At 36.9% G+C, this 19,861-nt stretch overlaps 1 protein-coding gene across 4 annotated transcripts in view; it reads left to right on the forward strand.

Moving 5' to 3' along the window:
- The first annotated feature begins 945 nt into the window (after positions 1-945).
- IFT88 (intraflagellar transport 88) overlaps positions 946-19,861 on the forward strand; it is a 145,624-nt gene continuing 126,708 nt past the window's right edge. For all 4 annotated transcript variants that reach the window (XM_040621247.1, XM_040621264.1, XM_040621252.1 and 1 more), the window contains exons 1-3: positions 946-1,104; positions 5,527-5,622; positions 9,893-9,955. In XM_040621247.1, coding sequence (XP_040477181.1) covers positions 5,533-5,622; positions 9,893-9,955 — 153 coding nt within the window. In that variant the 5' untranslated portion in view covers positions 946-1,104; positions 5,527-5,532. The remainder of the gene's footprint in view (positions 1,105-5,526; positions 5,623-9,892; positions 9,956-19,861) is intronic.

Below are 19,861 nucleotides of genomic sequence, written 5' to 3' on the forward strand. Positions count from 1 at the left end.
TGCTATACTCGAAGTCTGCTGCTTGAATTCTTAATCGTGTCTTTAAAAATCCTCACAGCAACATCTGTACTAGTGTTTGACAAAAAACCTAAGTACTAGGGATTAGTCCAGTTGGCTCATTAAATTAACCACCACAGTAGTCCAGAGAGTTCATAAAAAATTGTCCCCTCTTACCATATATCATTTTTTCCCTCAAGATAGCCTTGTGAATAATAATTAAAATACTATATTGACATACATATAATGTATTTTAAAAATTGCCTCCCAACATGTACTTAATGTTTGAAACTCATTAAATACTGGTCTAGACTTCCCCTGCATGACTCTCATTAATCTTCAAAATTTAAAATAAACTTTAATGATATTAAACAATTATGAATTTCTCATTCATATTGTGCATTTATTTTTGGTATGAACCTGGTTCTAGGTGCTTGGGACACAAAGTTTCAGTTCCTGACTTTAAGGCACTCACCAGACAAGACAAGTATACATTAAAAGCTTGGATAAGGTGTACGCATAGTGCTGTGGGAACACCTGGACATGAGGAAGGAGGGAAGAAGGAGCCGGTGCCTCCGAAACAGACATCTCATCTGAGTAACTTTATAGGGTGATCTGACCGAAGGGAGTCAGTGATGACAGGAAACTCGGGCTCTCAAGTTCACATCAGTGTGATGGCTACCAGAGATATTTCATAGTAACCTAGTATCATCCCCGGGCAATCTTTCTGGCTGAGCTCATCAGGATTTATAAACTGTCAAGTTACTTTCCTTCGCACTCCAAATAGAGACCGCGCACTTGGTACCCCTACCTGCCCCGGACACACACAGGCTGCGCCCGCCTCCACTCGCGTTCAGCTCTGGTCCGGCCACGCCCGACCACGCCCGGCCACGCCCCCGCCCGGCCACACTCCTCTCCAGCACCCCCATCTCCCCCGCCAACTCCGCTCTGGCGCGGAGGATTGTGGGAGCCGCTTCCTTGGATTCCTCGCGTGGCAACGACTTGGGCGCCGCGCTCTGGCCTACGCGGGCTCTTGGTAGATTTCTGGAGAAAGCCGTGTCGTACCCCCTCTAGACTCGCGGTCGCCCTGCTCCCCCTCGCCGCGAGGTAGGAGAAGGGCCTGGGGCAAGGAGCGCCTCGGGCCGGCGCGGGCGGCGAGGTGGCGGCCCGCGGCGGGTGGTCGTCCCCAGGCAGGGCCCTTGGCGGCACGCCCCCGCGCAGGTCCCAGAGGCGCCGCGCCGCGGGGCGGGGGTTTGGTTTGCGGAGGGGCTCTGCCTGCCCACCGGCACTTCCTTCCGCCCGTCTGCGGCTGGACGCGGCCTGCAGGCCCCACGTCTGTCCACACTGAAACGCGGGCGTTGGTTCGCCGGCGTTGATCCCTGTAGCTGGCTAGTTTGTGTTAACTCCTTTAGGTGGGGCGGGCAGTGCTGCTCCTCACGGGATGGCTGTTCCAAATCACTGCAGCCGGGCAATTCGAACCCAGATGAGACCTTTACACCAGCTCTTGAATATCATAGCATACACACTGAACATTCATCTTTATTTTTGTGTGTTACGTAAAGCTTTTGAAATTTTCTAATAAAACGTTTAAGTCATGAAATACAAGGGAACACAAGAGAAGACATAAACGTGTACTCAGCCTCACAAAGATGAAACAAAATTCCAAAGACTTGAAGTATTGTTTTCCCAAGATTCTTTCTAGGGCTAAAATCCCACGTTTCCTTTTACCAAGTGGGTTTTCTGCTCGTGACTTTTTGCGGAACTACAGTAGGCATCTTGGATGTAGACTATCCAACATAGTGGCAGAGTATCATAAAAAATAAAATAACTCACATTTTTAAAAAAGATGTTACTGGCATTTAATTTATATTGAAGTAGTGTTATCCCCAAATTGTTTCAACACGAGTGGGTTGTTATGTGTATGAACTGCTTTTGAAACCTAGGGGAATCCAGAAAACCGAAGTTGTAGTATTTGCTCTGCCACCCATACTTCACTTCACCTTTCCTGGCCTCACTTTCTACATCTTTAAGATTAATTTGCTCATTAGATGTCTGTTCAGCAAAAGTCTCAGATGTAAACTAATTCCATTGTGGTTGCAACCCTGCAAGACGGATATCTAGTTCTAAAAGTTGCTTTTTTTCATGACATGCATGTAAGTTGAACTGACCGAAATAGGGCTCATAATCAGCAAGTTCTCAAAGTGTGGTTCTCAGGCCAGCATCATTAACACCACTTGGGAACTTGTTAGGAATGCACAATGTAAGGAATAGAGGGGGTGGTGATGACTCCCACCCGGGACTTAGTGAATCGCAAACTCTGCTGGTGGGGGAGTAACAATCTGAATTTTAACAAGCCCTTAGGCTTCTCAAGCATACTAAAGTTTGAGAACCACTGGTTTAGCATTCTCTGAACTAAAGCTTGGAAGTTAAAATATTTTCTATATCTTATACCAATAACTTTTTTTTTAAATTTTTATTTCTTGAAGTGTAGGTGACATGCATATCATGTTAGTTTCAGATGTGCAACCTAGTGATTTGAAATTTATATACATTACAGAATGTTCACAATAAATCTAGTTACCATCTGTCACCAAAGTTATTACAATATCATGACTATGGTCTCTATGCTGTAATTTACATCCCCATGACTTAGTTTATAACTGGGAATTTGTATACTGGTGATTTTTAATACTTTTGGTGGTATTTGGAGTGAAGATTTCTATCTGATTGACATTGTGTCTCATAGTAGTGAGTTTTCATCTCTAAAAAGTAATGAAATATTAATTCAAAAGATCTAAGTGTAGGAGCTAAAACCATAAAGCTCTTAAAAGAAAACAGGTGTAAATCTTTTTGATCTGGGATTAGGCAGTGGGTTTTTTTTTTTTTTTTAGATGTGACACTAAAAGCACAAGCAACCAAGGAAAAAGTGGAGAAATTGAACATGATCAAAATTCAAAGAACACCTCAAAGGTTACTATCAAGAAAATGAAAGGACAGCACATAGAATGGGATAAAAATATTTGCAAATCAATGTGATAAGGTCTAGTATCCAGACTATATAAAAGATTTTTATAACCCAGGTAAGACAAATAACCCAATTTTTAAAAATGGGCACGGCATCTGAGCAGACATTTCACCAAAGAGATCTACAGTGGTCAATAAGTGTACGGAAAGATGCTCAACGTCATTAGTCATTAAGGAAATACAAATCAAAACCACAAAAATACCATTATATACCCATTAGAATGGCCATAATCAAAAAGACGGGCAATAACAAGTGTTGGCTAGGACATGGAGAAATTGGAACCTTCATACATTGCTGGTGGAATGTAAAATGTGCATCCACTTTGGAGTCTATCAGCTTCTCCAAAAATTAAGCGTAGAGTTGCCATATGACCCAACAATGCCATTCCTAGGTATACACACAATAGAATTGAAAATTTATGTTCACACTAAATGTACACAAATGTTCATAGTAGTATTATTCATAATAACTATAAAGTGAAATAATCCAAATGTCCGTTAACTAATAAATAGATAAAATATTACTCAACCATAAAAAGGAATGACGTACTCATGCATGCTACAATATAGATGAACCTTGAAAACATTATGCTACGTGGAAGAAGCCAGACATAAAAGGCTACATATTTGATGATTCCATATGGAATGTCCAGAATTGGCAAATCCATAGAGACAAAGTAGATCAGAGCCATAGGCTGGGTGGAGGGAGGAATGGAGAGTAACTGCTAAAAGGGTCCCAGATTTCTTTATGGGGTGATTAAAGTGTTCTGGATAGTGGTGGTTGCACCACCTCGCGAATATACTAAAAACCACTGAATTGTACACCTTAAAAAGGTAAATTTTATGGTATGTCAATTATATAAAAATTAATAATTAATATTAATTAATTTTGTATTTCACATAAAACATTTTTAAAGGTTACAAGTAGCCATATAGGTTTGGCATTATACTGAGCAATAAGATTAAGCTGAAATTTTTGTTGGAATTTTATGGGACACTTGAAATTGTACAAGATTTAAAGAAAATATGTATTTTAAGATAAAGTAGTTCAGTACTACATTTCTTGGGTAGCTAGCCTGCCCCCTCCTTGAAATTGCCTAAAATATTTCTCAGTTTGAATGATTACTTGTCTGAGAATTCTTCCTGAATTCTCTAGTAATTACTGCATTTACTTACAGTGTATGTATACAGTAATTATATTTTCCCCACACTTCTATTTTACTTTGCTCTGACATCTGTTTTATTCTGTCTTGCATTTTTTCCTCAACATTTTATTATGGAAATTTTCAAATGTACAGGAAAGCTTAAAGAATTTTATAGTGAACATCATACTTGCTACATAGATTCTATCATTAACATTTTTCTATACTTGTCTTATCACAAACCTATTCACTTATCCATGTTATTTTTATGCACATCAAACTAAATTACAGATATTAGGCTTTCCCTTAAATACTTAGGTATGCATATTAATTTAGTTTGATATTTATTTATTGATATTTTTTTTTCAAGAAAAAAATGTACGATGGAAAGAAAATTTTCAAGTATGCATTTGTTGAGTTTTTGCAAGTGTGTATACCTGTATACCCCAAACCCCTCTCAGGATATAGAATATTTATCACCGTAGAAAATTCTATAATCATGCACTTTTCCATTCAGTCTCTAGTCCCAAGGCCTAAAAAGCAAACACTGTTCTGATTGTTTTCCACAATAGTTTTGCCTGCCCTAGAATTTTAAATCAATAAAACAACACATAAGGTACAGTTTTGTGAAGCTTATTTCACTCAACATAATTCTTCCATATTTTATGGAAGATTTCCATATAATATGTGTCATCAGTGCATTATTTTTTATTGCTGAATAATACTTGATTGCATAAATATGCCATATTTGCTTGTCCATTCTGTTGATAGGCACCTGGTCTGTTTCTAGTTTTTGACTATAAAGAATAAAGCTCCTGTGAACATTCTTATATACTTCTGTGGATCAATGTTTTTATTACTCTCAGGTAAAAGTTGGAGTGGAATTGCTGGGTCATAAGAAATAAATATTCATTTTATAAAACTGCCAGACTTTGTTTCCAAAATTGTACCATATTACACCCCCAAAATAGTGCATGACTAGATTACTCCATATTCTTGCTGACCTTTTGTGTTGTTGGTTTTTGAATTTAACCACTGTGGTGGTTTCTGCATCGCATTGTACTCGACATACTTCCTTCTGCACTTGATACTGAGCTCTTTGAAAAGTTAAGAGCAACCAACTGTACTCCCGAGTGCCTGTCACTGTCCTTTTAATGTAATAGGTGTGGAATAAATTTGAGATGAGAATAATAAATCAGTGTTTTGACACCTAGTTTTGAGAATTTGATATGAAAAAAATTTTAAGTCATAAAAATATATAGCAGTAAATTGGACCAGAAAGGTTGTTAAGTAGTTATATTTTATTTCAATTAAGAATTCTTTCATATACCGAGAACATATTTATACTGCCAATTTTTCATAGGTACAAATGATGCAAAATGTACACCTGGCCCCAGAGACAGATGAAGATGATCTTTATTCTGGTTATAATGACTACAATCCAACCTATGATACTGAGGTAAAAAAGAAAAATCTAGTTTTTTATGTTGGTCTTTGCTAACCAGCTGGTTCATGAAAACTTTGGATTTGAATGTTATGCTTTATTATGCTTTAGATTAAATAAACTGGTTAAAAGCCTAGAAAAGTGCTATTACTGAAGTCTGTATTAACTTCTAATAATACTAATTTTAGCAAAAGAGAAAATCATGAGAAAGGTTATATAAACAAATTGGGATCAATTATATACTTGTGTTTTCCAGCACTAGCTATCTGAATGTGTAAGTAAAAAGATTTAAATCACTTGACCTATCTAAAACCATTTTTTTAAATGCTATAAATTTGAAATGTATAGTGATTTTTTTCTTTTAATTAAATTGTATGAGTATTTTTATAGAAAACTTAGGAAATAGAAACAAGTGTAAAGAAAAATTAAAATCACAGAAAGTCACCATCTAGAAATAAATGTTAACTAACATATAATGCTTATCTCACTAAACATTTCCCTATGTAAATTTATGTGTATCTCTATATATTTTTGGATAAAATGGTATCATTTATCATCCATTTATGTCAACAAATCTATATCTACTTAAACTAAAAGATGAAACTGTTATTAAGACAAATATTTGAATTTTTTTTTTAAGATTTTATTTATTTATTTGACAGAGAGAGAGAGACAGCCAGCGAGAGGGAACACAGGCAGGGGGAGTGGGAGAGGAAGAAGCAGGCTCCCAGTGGAGGAGCCTGAAGGGGGGCTCGATCCCAGGACCCTGGGATCACGCCCTGAGCCAAAGGCAGACGCTTAACGACTGAGCCACCCAGGTGCCCCCAAATATTTGAATTTTTAAAAAAATATTTGAATATTTTAAATCTTATATTGTGAGAGTTAGAATTTACAAACTGTAAAACAAAACAAAACTTTTTTATAAAGTTACCTTGAATTAGTGCATGAAAAAAGTAAGGGTGACGGATATGGTTGTTAATTTTTTTGCTAGTATATAATAGTCAAATACTAGCATTTATAGGACTTTATATGAATTTAAGAAATCTTGTTCTGGAGTTTTTTCATATAGCTCTTAGTAATTTTTCAATTGTTTTTTCCTCTGGAGAAAAATGGTAGTCTGTGAATGTGAGACCTGGAAAGAAAACAAGGAAGAAAAATAGAAATCCATTCACTTACTCTATATGAAATAAAAATCTGAGATATGATCATTTGTGGAAAATTCGAAAAATACAGGACTTTGGAGAAAAATAAAACAATGTAAATCCTGTCACCCGAAGATATTAAGTATATCACTTGACATTTGCTGTATACCCGTCTTTTAATATACGCAAGTGTTTCCCTCCTTGTGTACACTGTGTATACACATAGATATGATTATATAGATTCATATTAAAACAAAGGTGTTTTCCTCATTTTGCATAGATTTTGAAAACTAATGAACTCTCCCCCTTTTCCCCAATTTTAAAATTTATATGTGTAAAGAATGTACATGCTCATCGTTGGAAACAAAATTACCCATAATCCCATCACTTCAAAATAACTGCTATAACATTTTGTTGCTTTTTCTTTCCTTCATGCATACATATACAGTTTTCTTTTGGCATGTTTGAAATTGAACCAGCATTTACTTTTCTGTTTGCTTTTTTACATTCAACTACATCATAAGCAATGTCTCATGATACTAAGAATTTAAATACAGTGACCCTTGAACAACACAGAGTTTAGGGACACTGACTCACCTCCTTCCCCCCATGCAGTCAAAAATCCACATATAACTTTTGACTCCCCCAAAACATAACTAATAATAGCTCACTGTTGACCAGAAGGCTTACTGATAACATCATCAATTAACACATTTTGTATGGTATATATATGTCATATACTGTATACATACAATAATATCTTTTTCTTAAAACTTTCAGTATTTTTAGGTTGGATGGTTTACAAGTTATTTCAAATTGTCACAAGTCTCCAAAAAATTTCCCAGTGTATTTATTGGGAAAAAATCCACGTATAAGTAGACCCACACAGTTCAAACCTGTGTTGTTCAAGGTCAGATGTATAATTTTACATGCATTTTATTGAATATGTATAGATGATTGGAACTATTTTCATATCATAGGATATTTATTTCCAGTTTTCTGCTATTGTAAATAACAACTATACAGTGAACAATTTTATGCAGAAATGATTTTCTGTAGTTTGAGCAAACATTTCCTTGGCTAGAGTCCCAGAAGTGGCATTAATAGTTCATGAATATGATCACTTTTAAAGCACCAGAGAGGGGCACCTGGGTATCTCAGTCCTTAAGCGTCTGCCTTCGGCTCAGGGTGTGATCAAGCCCTGCATTGGGCTCCCTGCTCCGCTGGAGCCTGCTTCTTCCTCTCCCACTCCCCCTGCTTGTGTTCCCTCTCTCTCTGGCTGTCTCTATCTCTGTCAAATAAATAAATAAAATCTTAATAAATAAATAAATAAAGCACCAGAAGAAACTTCCTAACTTCTCAGATCATCATAGTGTGGCTTCATTGTTTAATTCAAAGAGAATATTGAGAATGCCAGACACAAAAATAAATTCAGTAGTAAAATAAAAATGATGTTTGGTTTGCCCAAACCAAGTTTTCTTATATCTTAATTAATTGGAATAATAAGCTTCATATGTAAATGAATTAATTGAAAGTTTCAAAGATGTTCATAGATTATGCAAGTTGGTAATAAAATCACGAACAAAGAAAAATTACAAAAGTTGTGTTAGTTTGGTATTTATAATTGCAGAGTTTGTTGGCATTTTTTAGTTTGTCATTTAGTTAGAATTCACTGAGTTGAGGGGCACCTGGGTGGCTCAGTCGTTAAGCAACTACCTTGGCTCAGGTCATGATCCCAGGGTCCTGGGATTGAGCCCCGCATTGGGCTCCCTGCNNAGCAGGAAGCCTGCTTCTCCCACTCTGACTCCCCCTGCTTGTGTTCCTCTCTCTCTGTGTCTCTCTCTGTCAAATAAATGAAATCTTTAAGAAAAAAAATAAATAATTCACTGGGTTGATGAATAAAATTTTATTTATCATTTAGGAATATTAGAAAACTTCCTTTTCCTAAGGGATCTGCCAAAGTAGTATAATTAATTATGCTGAAGGTTGCCTTTGGCTTTATACTTCATATGAAAGTTGCCTAGTTTCCATAACTAACAGAGAATTGTCTACTTATTAATTTTCTGTAGTTGATATGGAAGATAATGTTCTAAAGATTATTTAAGGTAAAAAGTAAAGAATGCTTGGACATAATAAAATTACATTTAAAGTGCATTTTATTAACATCCTGGTTATATAAACATTTTACTTTAATTGCAATGGTTTTAAAAGTTAATTGATAGTAACTTTTTAAAAATAGTGACTTTTTAAAAATTTTTAACATTCAGCAAGTACATTTTTGTGGGAAGTATACTGAAATAAATCAGAGGAGAGTCTGACAGTTGCCCATAACATCTGTATGAAGGGTTAGAGCCAGAGTTTGTGTTGGTGAAGGAGTAAGAAATAAAGGCTGGTTAGAAGGTTGGTGGTTGGCAAGCCTGGGTGCTTTTGAGTGAGTCTAAAAATGGCATTTGTTCTGGAAACCCAGGAACATTTCTGTCTTGCTCTTGACTAATACTGCTTTCCTCACCTTTCCTGATGAAGAATTTGAGGACATGCAGGAATCAGCAATGCATAATAACATTTTATTTCAACTGAGGCTTTGGTTCCAAATGGGACAGCAGGTTGAACACTGTGGAGCCTTCTGTTTGCTCACCTCCAGTCTGAATTCCAGACTTTACTTTTGCAGTGAAATGAAATGTCCTAAGGCTTTTTCAAGATGGGGCTAGTAACCATGGTCCCAGCATATGTGGACGGAAGGGAGGGAGAGAGGACAAAGAGAAAGAGGAAGAGAAGGAGATGTGGTTCTCTGCTCTTACTGCTCTAGCTATTTGGAAGAAGGAAACAGAAGAAAGGCCATATCCTGTGTACTTGATCTTTTAACCAGGCAGAATGATACCACGCATTTAAACAGTGGCTAATAAAATACCCTTACAGTTGATTGACATTACCAGTACTCTTCTTCTTAGACAAGGAAGGAACCTTGATATTTGGTAGTGTGAGGGGGGAACTTTGAGGGCAGGAATCCTTGAGCCACTACCTGGATATCAACAGATGGGGTAAGATGAATTATAGAGGATCATGAATACCAAACAGAAGACATTAAACTTGTTTTTTTAAATTCTCACTTCATGTTGAATGTTAAATTTGCCTTTTCATTTTAGGAATTAGAGAATGACACAGCTTTTCAGCAAGCAGTGAGAACTAGTCATGGCAGAAGACCTCCAGTAAGTGAATTTTTTTGTTGTTGTGGTAAAAAAACACATAACATAAAATTTGCCATCTTAATCATTTTTTATTTATTTTATTTTTTAATTCCAGTTGTTAGTACAGTGTTATATTAGTTTCAGGTGTAGCATGTAGTGAATCAACAATTCCATTTATCACCCGGTGCTCATCACAGCAAGTGCCCCCATTAATCCCCATCACCTATTTCACCTGTCCCTCCACCCACCTCCCCTCTGGTAACCATCAGTTTGTTCTCTATAGCTAAGAGTCTGTTTCTTGATTTGTCTTTCTTTTTTTTTCCTTTTGCTTGTTTGTTTTGTTTCATAAATTCCACATATGAGTGAAATCAAATGACATTTATCTTTCCCTTTCTTACTTTGCTTAGCATTATACTCCCTAGCTCCATCCATTTCCTTGCAAATGGCAAGATTTCATTCCTTTTTATGGATGAATAATTTTCCATTGTGTGTGTGTGTGTATGTATGTATGTATCACCTCTTCTTTATCCATTCATGGATATCAATCGATGGACACTTGGGCTGCTTCCATAATTTGGCTATTGTAAATGATGCTATTGTAAACATGAATCCCTTTGAATTAGTGTTTTTGTATTTTTTGGGTAAATACTCAGTAGTGTAATTGCTGGATCATAGGGTAGTTCTGTTATTAACTTCATACTGTTTTCCACAGTTGTACCAGTTTGCATTCCCACTAACAGTGCAGGAGTGTTTCTTTTTCTCCACATCCTCGCCAACACCTGTTATTTCTTGTGTTGTTGATTTTAGCCACTCTGACAGGTGTGAGGTGGTAGCTCATTGTAGTTTTGATTTGCCTTTCCCTGATGGTAAGTGATGATGAGCATCTTTTCATGTGTCTGTTGGCCATCTGGAGGTCTTCTCTGGAGAAATGTCTGTTCATGTCTTCTGTCCATTTTTTAAACTGGATTATTTGTTTTTTGGGTGTTGAGTTTTATAAGTTCTTTATATACTTTGGATAGTAAACCTTTATTGGATAGGTCATTTGCAGATATCTTCTCCCCTTCCATAGGCTGCCTTTTAATTTTTTAGATTGTTTCCTTTGCTGTGTAGAAGCTTTTTATTTTGATGTAGTCCCAATAGTTTATTTTTGCTTTAATTTCCCTTGCCTCAGGGGACCAATCTAGAAAAAAGTTATTATGGCCAATGCCAGAGAAATTACTGCTTGTGCTTTCTTCAAGGACTTCTGTGGTTTCAGATGTCACATTTAGGTTTTTAATCCATTTTGAGTTTATTTCATGTATGGTGAAAGAGAATGGTCCACTTTTATCCTTTTGCATGTGTCTGTCCAGTTTTCCCAGCACCATTTATTGAAGAGGCAGTCTTTTTCCCATTAGATATTCTTTTCCTGCTTTGTTGAAGATTAATTGACCGTATAGTTGTAAGCTCACTTCTGGGTTTTCTATTCTGTTCCATTGATGTACATGTCTATTTTTGTGCCAGGACCATATTGTTTTGCTTACTAGAGCTCTGTAACATAATCTGAAGTCTGGAATTGTGATGCCTCCACCTCTGCTTTTCTTTTTCAAGATTGCTTTGGCTGTTCAGGGTCTTTTGTGCTTCCATACAAATTTTGGGATTGTTCTTGTTCTGTGAAAAATGCTGTTGGTTTTAATGGGGATTGCATTAAATGTGTAGATTGCTTTGGGTAGTATCAACATTTCAACGATATTTGTTCTTCCAGTCCATGAGCATGAATATCTTTCCATTTCTTTGTATCCTCTTCAGTTTCTTTCATCAGTGTTTGATAGTTTTCAGAGTACAGGTTTTTCACCACTTTGGTTAGGTTTATTACTAGGTATCTTATTATTTTTGGTGGGATTGTAAATGGAATTAATTCCTTAATTTTCTCTTTATGCTGCTTCATTATAGAAATGTTACAGATTTCTATATGTTGATTTTGTGTCCTGTGACTTTACTGAATTCATTTATCAGTTTTACCAGTTTTTTTATGGAGTCTTTTGGGTTTTCTATATAGAATATTGTGTCATCTGTGAATAGTGAAAGTTTCACTTCTTCCTAGCCAATTTGGATGACTTTTATTTCTTTTTGTTGTTTCATTCCTGTGACTAAGACTTCCAGAAGTGTTTAATAAAAGTGTGAGAGTGGAAATCCCTGTCTTATTTCTGACTGTAGATGAAAAGCTCTCAGTTTTTACCATTTCAGGATGATGTTAGCTGTGGGTTTGCCATATACAGCCTTTACTATGTTGAGGTATGTTTCATCTAAGCATACTCTGTTGAGGGTTTTTATCAGGAATGGATGTTACACTTTGTCAAATGCTTTTTCTTCATCTATTGGAATGGTCACATGATTTTTATCCTTTGTCTTATTGTAGTGTATCATGTCGATTGATTTGAAATATTGAACCACCCTGGCAACCCAGGAATAAATCCCACTTGATTGTGGTGAATGGTATTTTTAATGTATTATTGGATTCAGTCTGCTAGTATTTTGTTGAGAACTTTTGCATCTATGTTCCTCAGATATACTGGCTTGTAGTTCTCTTTGTTAGTGTTGCCTTTATCTGGTTTTGGTATCAAGATAATGCTGACCTGTAGAATGAATTTGGAAGTTTTCCTTCATTTTCCATTTTTAGGAATAGTTTGAGCTTTACGTGTTTGGTAGAATTTGCCTGTGAAGCCATCTGGTCCTGGAGTTTTATTCATAGGGAGTTTTTTGATTACTGATTCAATCTCTTGGCTGGCTATTGGTCTTTTCAAATTTTCTATTTCTTCCTGTTTCAGTTTTGGTAACTTACATGTTTTTAGGAATTTATCCATTTCTTCTAGGTTGTCCAATTTGTTGGTATATAGTTTTTCATAACATTCTCTTATAACTGTATTTCTGTTGATTGTTATTTCTCCTCTCTCATTTGTGACTTTATTGATTTGAGTCCTTTCTCTTTTTTTCTTGATAAGCTTGGCTAGAGGTTTATCAATTTTATTAATTTTTTCAAAGAACCAGCATTGGCTTCATTGATCTGTTGTATTGTTTTTTTAGTTTCTATATCATTTATTTATGCTCTGATCTTTATTACTTCCTTCCTTCTGCTGGTTTATTCTTTGTTTATTTTTCTTTTTCTAGCTCCTTTCAGTGTAATAATAGGTTGTTTATTTGAGATTTTTTTCTTGCTTCTTGAGGTAGGCCTTTATTGCTATATACTTCTGTTTTAGAACTGCTTTTGCTGTATCCCAAAGGTTTTGGACCCTTGTATTTTCATTTCCATTTCCATTTGTTTGTATGTACTTTTTAAATTTCTTCTTTTATGTCCTTTGACCCATTCACTGTTTAGTAGCATGTTATTTAACCTCCATGTATTCATGGTCTTTCCAGAGTTTTTCTTGTTGACTTCTAGTTTTATAGCATTGCAGTCCGAAAAGGCACATGGTATGACTTCAGTCTTCTTGAATTGATTGACGCCTGTTTTGTGGCCTAATATGTGATCTGTTTTGAAGAATGTTCTGTGTGCACTTGAAAAGAATGTGTATTCTGCTCTTTTAGGATCGAATGTCCTAAATATACCTGTTAAATCATCTGTTCAAATGTGTCATGCAATACCATTGTTTCCTTGTTGATTTTATGTTTAGATGACCTATCCATTGATGTAAGTAGGGTGTTACAGTCACCTACTGTTATTGTATTATTACAGGTTAGTTCCTTTACATTTGTTATTATGTATTTGGGTTCTCCCACGTTGGGTGTAGAAATACTTATAACTGTTACATCTTCTTGTTGGATTGTCCCCTTTATTATTACATACTGTCCCTTCTCTGTCTCTTGTTACAGTCTTTGTTTTAAAATCTAGTTTGTCTGATATAAGTATTGCTACTCTGGCTTTCTTTTGACATCCCTCTGAATGAAAAAAGTTTCTCCGTCCCCTCACTTTCAATCTGCAGGTGGCTTTAGGTCTAAAATAAAGTCTCTTGTAGGCAGCATACAGACAGGCCTTGTTTTTTAATCCATTTTGTTACCCTATGTCTTTTGATTGTTTAGTGCATTTACATTAAAAGTAATTACTGATATGTATTTATTGCTATTTTATTACTGTTTTATGGTTGTTTCTGAAGATTCTTCTCTGATCCTTTTTCTGTCTTTCTCTGTTTCATGGCTTGCCGATTTTTTTTTTTTTTAAAGATTTTATTTATTTATTCGACAGGACAGAGACAGCCAGCGAGAGAGGGAACACAAGCAGGGGGAGTGGGAGAGGAAGAAGCAGGCTCCCAGCAGAGGAGCCCGATGTGGGGCTCGATCCCACAACGCTGGGATCACGCCCTGAGCCGAAGGCAGACGCTTAACCGCTGTGCCACCCAGGCGCCCCATCTTGCCGATTTTCTTTAGTGATATATTTGTATTTCTTTCTCTTTGTTCTTTCCGTATTTATTAGTTTTTGATTTGTGGTTACCATTAGGTTTGTCCATAGCATCTTCTGCATATAGCCATCTATATTAAGTTGATGGTTGTTTGAGTTTGAACCCATTCTTCACTCCTGTCCTCCCCATGTTTTAGGTATATGATGTCATATTTTATATCCTTTTATTTTGTGAGTTCCTTGACTGATTTTTTTTTATATAAAATAATCATTTTCACTGCTTTTGTTTCCTACTTTCTTACTTGTTACTTTCGGTCTTTCCTTTCCACTCAAAGAATCCCCTTTAACATTTCTTGCAGGGCTGGTTTAGTGGTCATGGACTCCTTAGTTTTTGTTTGTCTGGGAAACTCTTTATCTCTCCTCCTATTCTGAATGATAGCCTGGCTGGATAGAGTAATCTTGTCTGAAAATTTTTCCCACTCAGCACTTTGAATGTATCATGTCACTCCCTTCTGGCTTGGAAAGTGTCTGCTGAAAAATCTCTGGCTAGCCTAATGGATTTTCCCTCATAAATTGCTATCTCCTTTTGTCTTGCTGCTTTTAATATTTTCTTCTTTATCACTATATTTTGCCATCTTAATTACAGTATATCTTGGTATGGATCTGCTTTTGTCAATTTTGATGGGGGTTCTGTGTGCCTCCTGGATCTGGATATCTGTCTTCTTCTCCAGATTAGGGAAGCTTTCAGCTATTATTTCTTCAAATAAATGTTCTGCCCCCTTTTCTCTCTCTTTTCTTCTGGGACTTCTATAATATGGATGTTACTACATTTGGTGGAGTCACTGAGTTCCCTAAGTCTAGTCTCCTTTTGCATAATTCTTGTTTCCTCTTTTGTTCAGCTTGGTTACTCTCCACTACTCTGTTTTCTAGGTCATTAATTTGTTCCTCTCCTTCTTCCAGCCTGTCGTCCCTTCCACCATGCATGTTTCTCATTTCATTTATTATACTTTTACCTCTGCTTTGTTATACCTTACCTGTGTATTCAGGGTCTCATTCATGTCTTTCACTCTTTCCTCCAGTCGGGTGAATATCATTATGATCACTACTTTAAATTCTCTATCAGGCCTGTTACTCATCTGTTTCGCTTAGATCTCCTGCCATGGCCTTGTCCTGTTCTTTCATCTGGGGCAAATTCTTCTGTCTCCTCATTCTGTCTAAGCCTCTCTGCTTGTTTCTGTGTGTTAGGAAAGTCAGCTATGTCTCCTGTTCTTGAGGGTAATGGCCTTATAAAGAAGAGGTCCTGGAGCGCCCTGCTGTGTAGCGTCCCCTGTTCCCCAGGGCCTGGTGCTTCCAGGAGCGTCTCCACTGTGTACTATGTGCACTTGCTGTTGTGTCCTGGCTGCTTTATCCTTCAGGCCAGTCATCTGCAGAGGCTCTCTTTGTCTGCTGTGGGCAGTTTCTGGTCCCTAGCCTGAATGTGGCAAGTTTCAACTAGGTGAGCTGTGGCCTGCTTGTGAAATGAGACTTGTTGCCACTGCCACCAGAACTGAGAGTCTGCAAAATTCCCTGTTTGGAAGGCATGGTGTTGGTAGGGGTTTGGGCTGGTCTTCTGGAGGGAGGGGTTTGTAGTACTGGGACTTACACAATCCTGACTGCAAAGTGCCTTTTCATTGGAGTATGGGGGCTGGGGGTTGGTGTAAACAAGTTAGGTTACAAATGTCTGCACTGGGCTGGTTCCTACAGGTGGCCCTATGCTTATGATGAAGGGCAATGGTGGGAATGGCAATAGCCAATTTATTTGTTCTGGGCAGAGCCTATTCATGAGCACTGTCTCTCTGGGACACCCTCTGACTTGAGCAAATAACCTCCCCACTGTGTGCCCCAGGCACTCTTCAGATCACTGTTTCCATGCCTTGTGTCCACAGGTTGTTTTTCTGCAATGCCCTCCAGGCTGTATCCTAGCAACACCTACTAACCTTTAAAACTCTAGGCCTTAAGCCCCCCTGCTTGCCAGAATCCATGAAATTTGGCCCTTTTTGCTTTCTAAGCCAATTTCTATGAGAATTGGTTTTCCTTGTGCTCTCTCTTGTTAGTCTGTCTCTCACCCTTCCCCACCACCACAGCAGCCATGTTTCTGTCCTAAACCTTGTCTGCGTACTTTCTACCTTCTTCAATGTGGCCTCTTCTCTACCTTTAGTTGTGGAGTTTGTTCTGCCAGCCTTCAGTCCTATTTCTGGAGTATTTAGAATGATTTGATAGTTATCTAGTTGTATTTGTGGAATGAGGTGAGCCTAGGTCCTCCTGCTCCACTACCATTTTCTCCAGTCACCCCTCATTGTAACCAGTTTTAAATGCATGGTTCAGTACATTAAATATATTCTCATTCTTGTGAAACAGATCTCCAGAACTTTTTCATCTTCCCAAACTGAAACTCTATACCCATTAAACAAAACTATGCATTCTCCCTCCAGCTCCTAGCAACCGTCTTTCTACCTTCTGCCTCTATGAATTTGACTACTTTAGGTACCTCATATAAGTGCAATTATGCAGTCCTTGTCTTTTTGTGACTGGCTTAGTTCACTTAGCATAATGTCTTCAAGGTTCATCTGTGTTGTAGGATGTAACAGGATTTCCTTCATTTTTAAGACTAATAATTCATTGTTTGTATATATCACGTTGTATTCCATGGATACTTGGGGTACTCCTACCTCTTGACTATTATGAATAGTGCTGCTATGAACAGAGGTGTGCAGATGTCTCTCTGCAACCCTGTTTTCAGTTCTTTGGATGTATGCCCAGAAGTAAGATTGCTACATCTTACATCAGAATATTCTATTTTGAATTTTTTGAGGAACCTCCATATTGTTTTCCATAATAGTTGCACCATTTCACAATCCCACTAACTGTAATAGGGTTCCATTTTCTCTATAACCTCACTGACATTTACTTTCTATTTTTTTGATAGTAGCAATTAATGGGTATGCAGTGATTGTTCCTGTAATTTTGATTTGCATTTCTCTGATGATTAGTAATGTTGGATATCTTTTTGTATGCTTGTTGGCCATTTCCTTTGCCCATTTTTTTCACTAGGTTATCTGATACTTTTTGTTGTTCAGTTGTAGGTGTTTATATATTCTGGATAAACCCTTTATCAGATATATGATTTGCATATATTTTCTCCCATTTCATAGGTTGACTTTTCATTCTGTCGATTGTGTCCTTTAATGCACAAAGTTTTAAGTTTGATGTAGCCCCACTTTTCTGTTTTCACTTTGTTGCCTGTGCTTTTGATATAAAATCCAAGAAATCATTGCTGCATCCAATGTCACAAAACTTTTCCACTATGTTTTTCTCCAGGAGTTTTAGGTTTTATGCTTATGCCTTCAGTCCACTGAGTTAACATTTTGTGTGTCGGTGTATGGTTAGGCTCTAATTTCATTCTTTTGCAAGTAGATATCCAGCTTTCCTAGCACCATTTGTTGGAGAGACTGACCTTTGTTGAAGACCATTTGACCATATACAGGAAAGTTTTCTCTGCACTTTTTATTCTATTCCATTTGTCTGTTTGTCTTTGTTTATGCGAGTACCACACTGTTTACATATAGTGGCTTTGTAATCAAATGAATTTTAAGATGAATTTTTCTATTTCTTCAAAAAATGAAATTGGGATTTTGGTAGAGATTGCTCTGAGTCTGTAGATTGCTTTGAGTAGTATCAACATCTTAACAATACTAAGTTTTCCAGTCCTTCAACATGGGATAACTTTTTATTTATTTGTGTCTTTAATTTCTTTCTACAATGTTTTGTAGCTTTTAGTGTGTCCAGTAAGTGAGTTTGAAAGTATTTTAGAACCAAAAGTTTCGTTATAGTCTTGAGAATATAAATATTATCATGTAAAGCATTGGGGTATATTTACCTAAAATTCTCATTGCTTTAAAATTATTTGACTTTCTAGCTTTCTAGTTTCTGTTAATCTATTAATTATGCATTCTACCAATGTGTAAATTGCTAGAGTGATTTTTTTCAATATTAGTATTAAAATTTTTATATGTGTCATGCAAAACATAGGCATCTGCCTTGTGCAGTGCATAAAATTTGTCAAACTTTTTTTGTAGTTGAAAATAAACAAGGTTGGCACTAAGTAAAATAGCAAAGAATAGAAAGTTCTATCCATAATGTTCTATGTCTGATATTCCTTTTTTTTGAACTGTTTTTCCCCACTTGTTCATTACTATATAGCAGTGATTCTCAGTTCTCCTCCACAACTGTCCCACGGTACATTTGGCCTTGCGATATTTTTGGTTGTCACAACATGGGTGAGTGCCACTGGCATCTAGTGGGTAGCAGGCAGAGATGCTGCTAAACATCATACAATGCAGAGGCCCCCCCCCCAAGAGTTATGTGGTAAAAGGTCAATGGTGCCAAAGTTGAGAAACTGAAATATAGCAACTCCTCTGCTTTAGATGAAGTGTCCTTTTGCTTTCATCTTCTCTCACTTTGTTACTTTCTCTCTTTCCTCCCTGCCATTATGTATTATTTAGCAAAAATAAGTTATTAGTATTAAACCACTTACAATGGAAAGAATCTTGTAAATAGCTTTCCCAACATATTTATGTAAATGAATTTAGTGTGGTTCCCTACAATGAGTTTAGTCAGCTATACATAGTCCTCCACAAAACTGTTCTTACTTTTGACACCAATTATAAGTTTAGGGGATTCCCAAGATCACCTTCTGGTTCAGTAGTTCTTTGAAAGGGCTCACAGAACTCACTGAAAGATATTACACTCATGGCTTATTACAGGGGAAGGATATGGTTAAAATCTGCAAAGGGAAGAGACACATAAGACAGAGTCTGGGGGGCCTAAATGTGGAACATCTGGTCATTCTTTTCCTGTGGCATCATGCGTGACATTAACTTCTCCTGGCCACTGTGTGTGATGACATTACTTACATAGTATTGCCAACTAGGGAAGACCAGTTAGAACTTTGGTATCCAGAGTTTTTACTGGGGCTCTATCACATACTGTTTGCATGGCTGATGTTTAGTCTCCAGCCCCTCCTGGGGGTTTAGACTAATACCTTTGGAAGTTGAACTGATATTATGTGTCCCAAAGCTCCCATCATAAATCACTTTGTTCAATTGTCCGGTGGCCAAAGCCCCTGGCAAACAAAGATATGCATATCAGGGAGGACATTCCAAAGTCCTAGAGATTATTCCCAGTAGCCAAGAGCAAAGCCACACCTTTCTTTGGTAAAATTAATTCTTGACTACACATTTCACAATCTGTATTTTAATTTTAAGGTTACCTTCATCATGTAAAGAAAAATCGTAGTTTGAGTTCTTTCACTAAGCTAATGACTAGACTATAAGCTTTTTCAAAAGGCAGTGTTATTTTGTCTTATTCAGTGTTCTTTGCCTACTGTAGGTGCTTCATAAGTCTTTATTCTGTGACTTAGTAAATAAGGAAACTTTGTCTTCAATTTAGTGATTTCAGGTATCACACATCAGGTGATCATTTTACCATGCTGGCCCTTCAGTGATATTGTGAAGTAACTT

The sequence above is a fragment of the Ursus maritimus genome, unplaced genomic scaffold, assembly GCF_017311325.1.
Source record: "Ursus maritimus isolate PB19 unplaced genomic scaffold, ASM1731132v1 scaffold_10, whole genome shotgun sequence".
Classification (NCBI taxonomy): domain Eukaryota; kingdom Metazoa; phylum Chordata; class Mammalia; order Carnivora; family Ursidae; genus Ursus; species Ursus maritimus.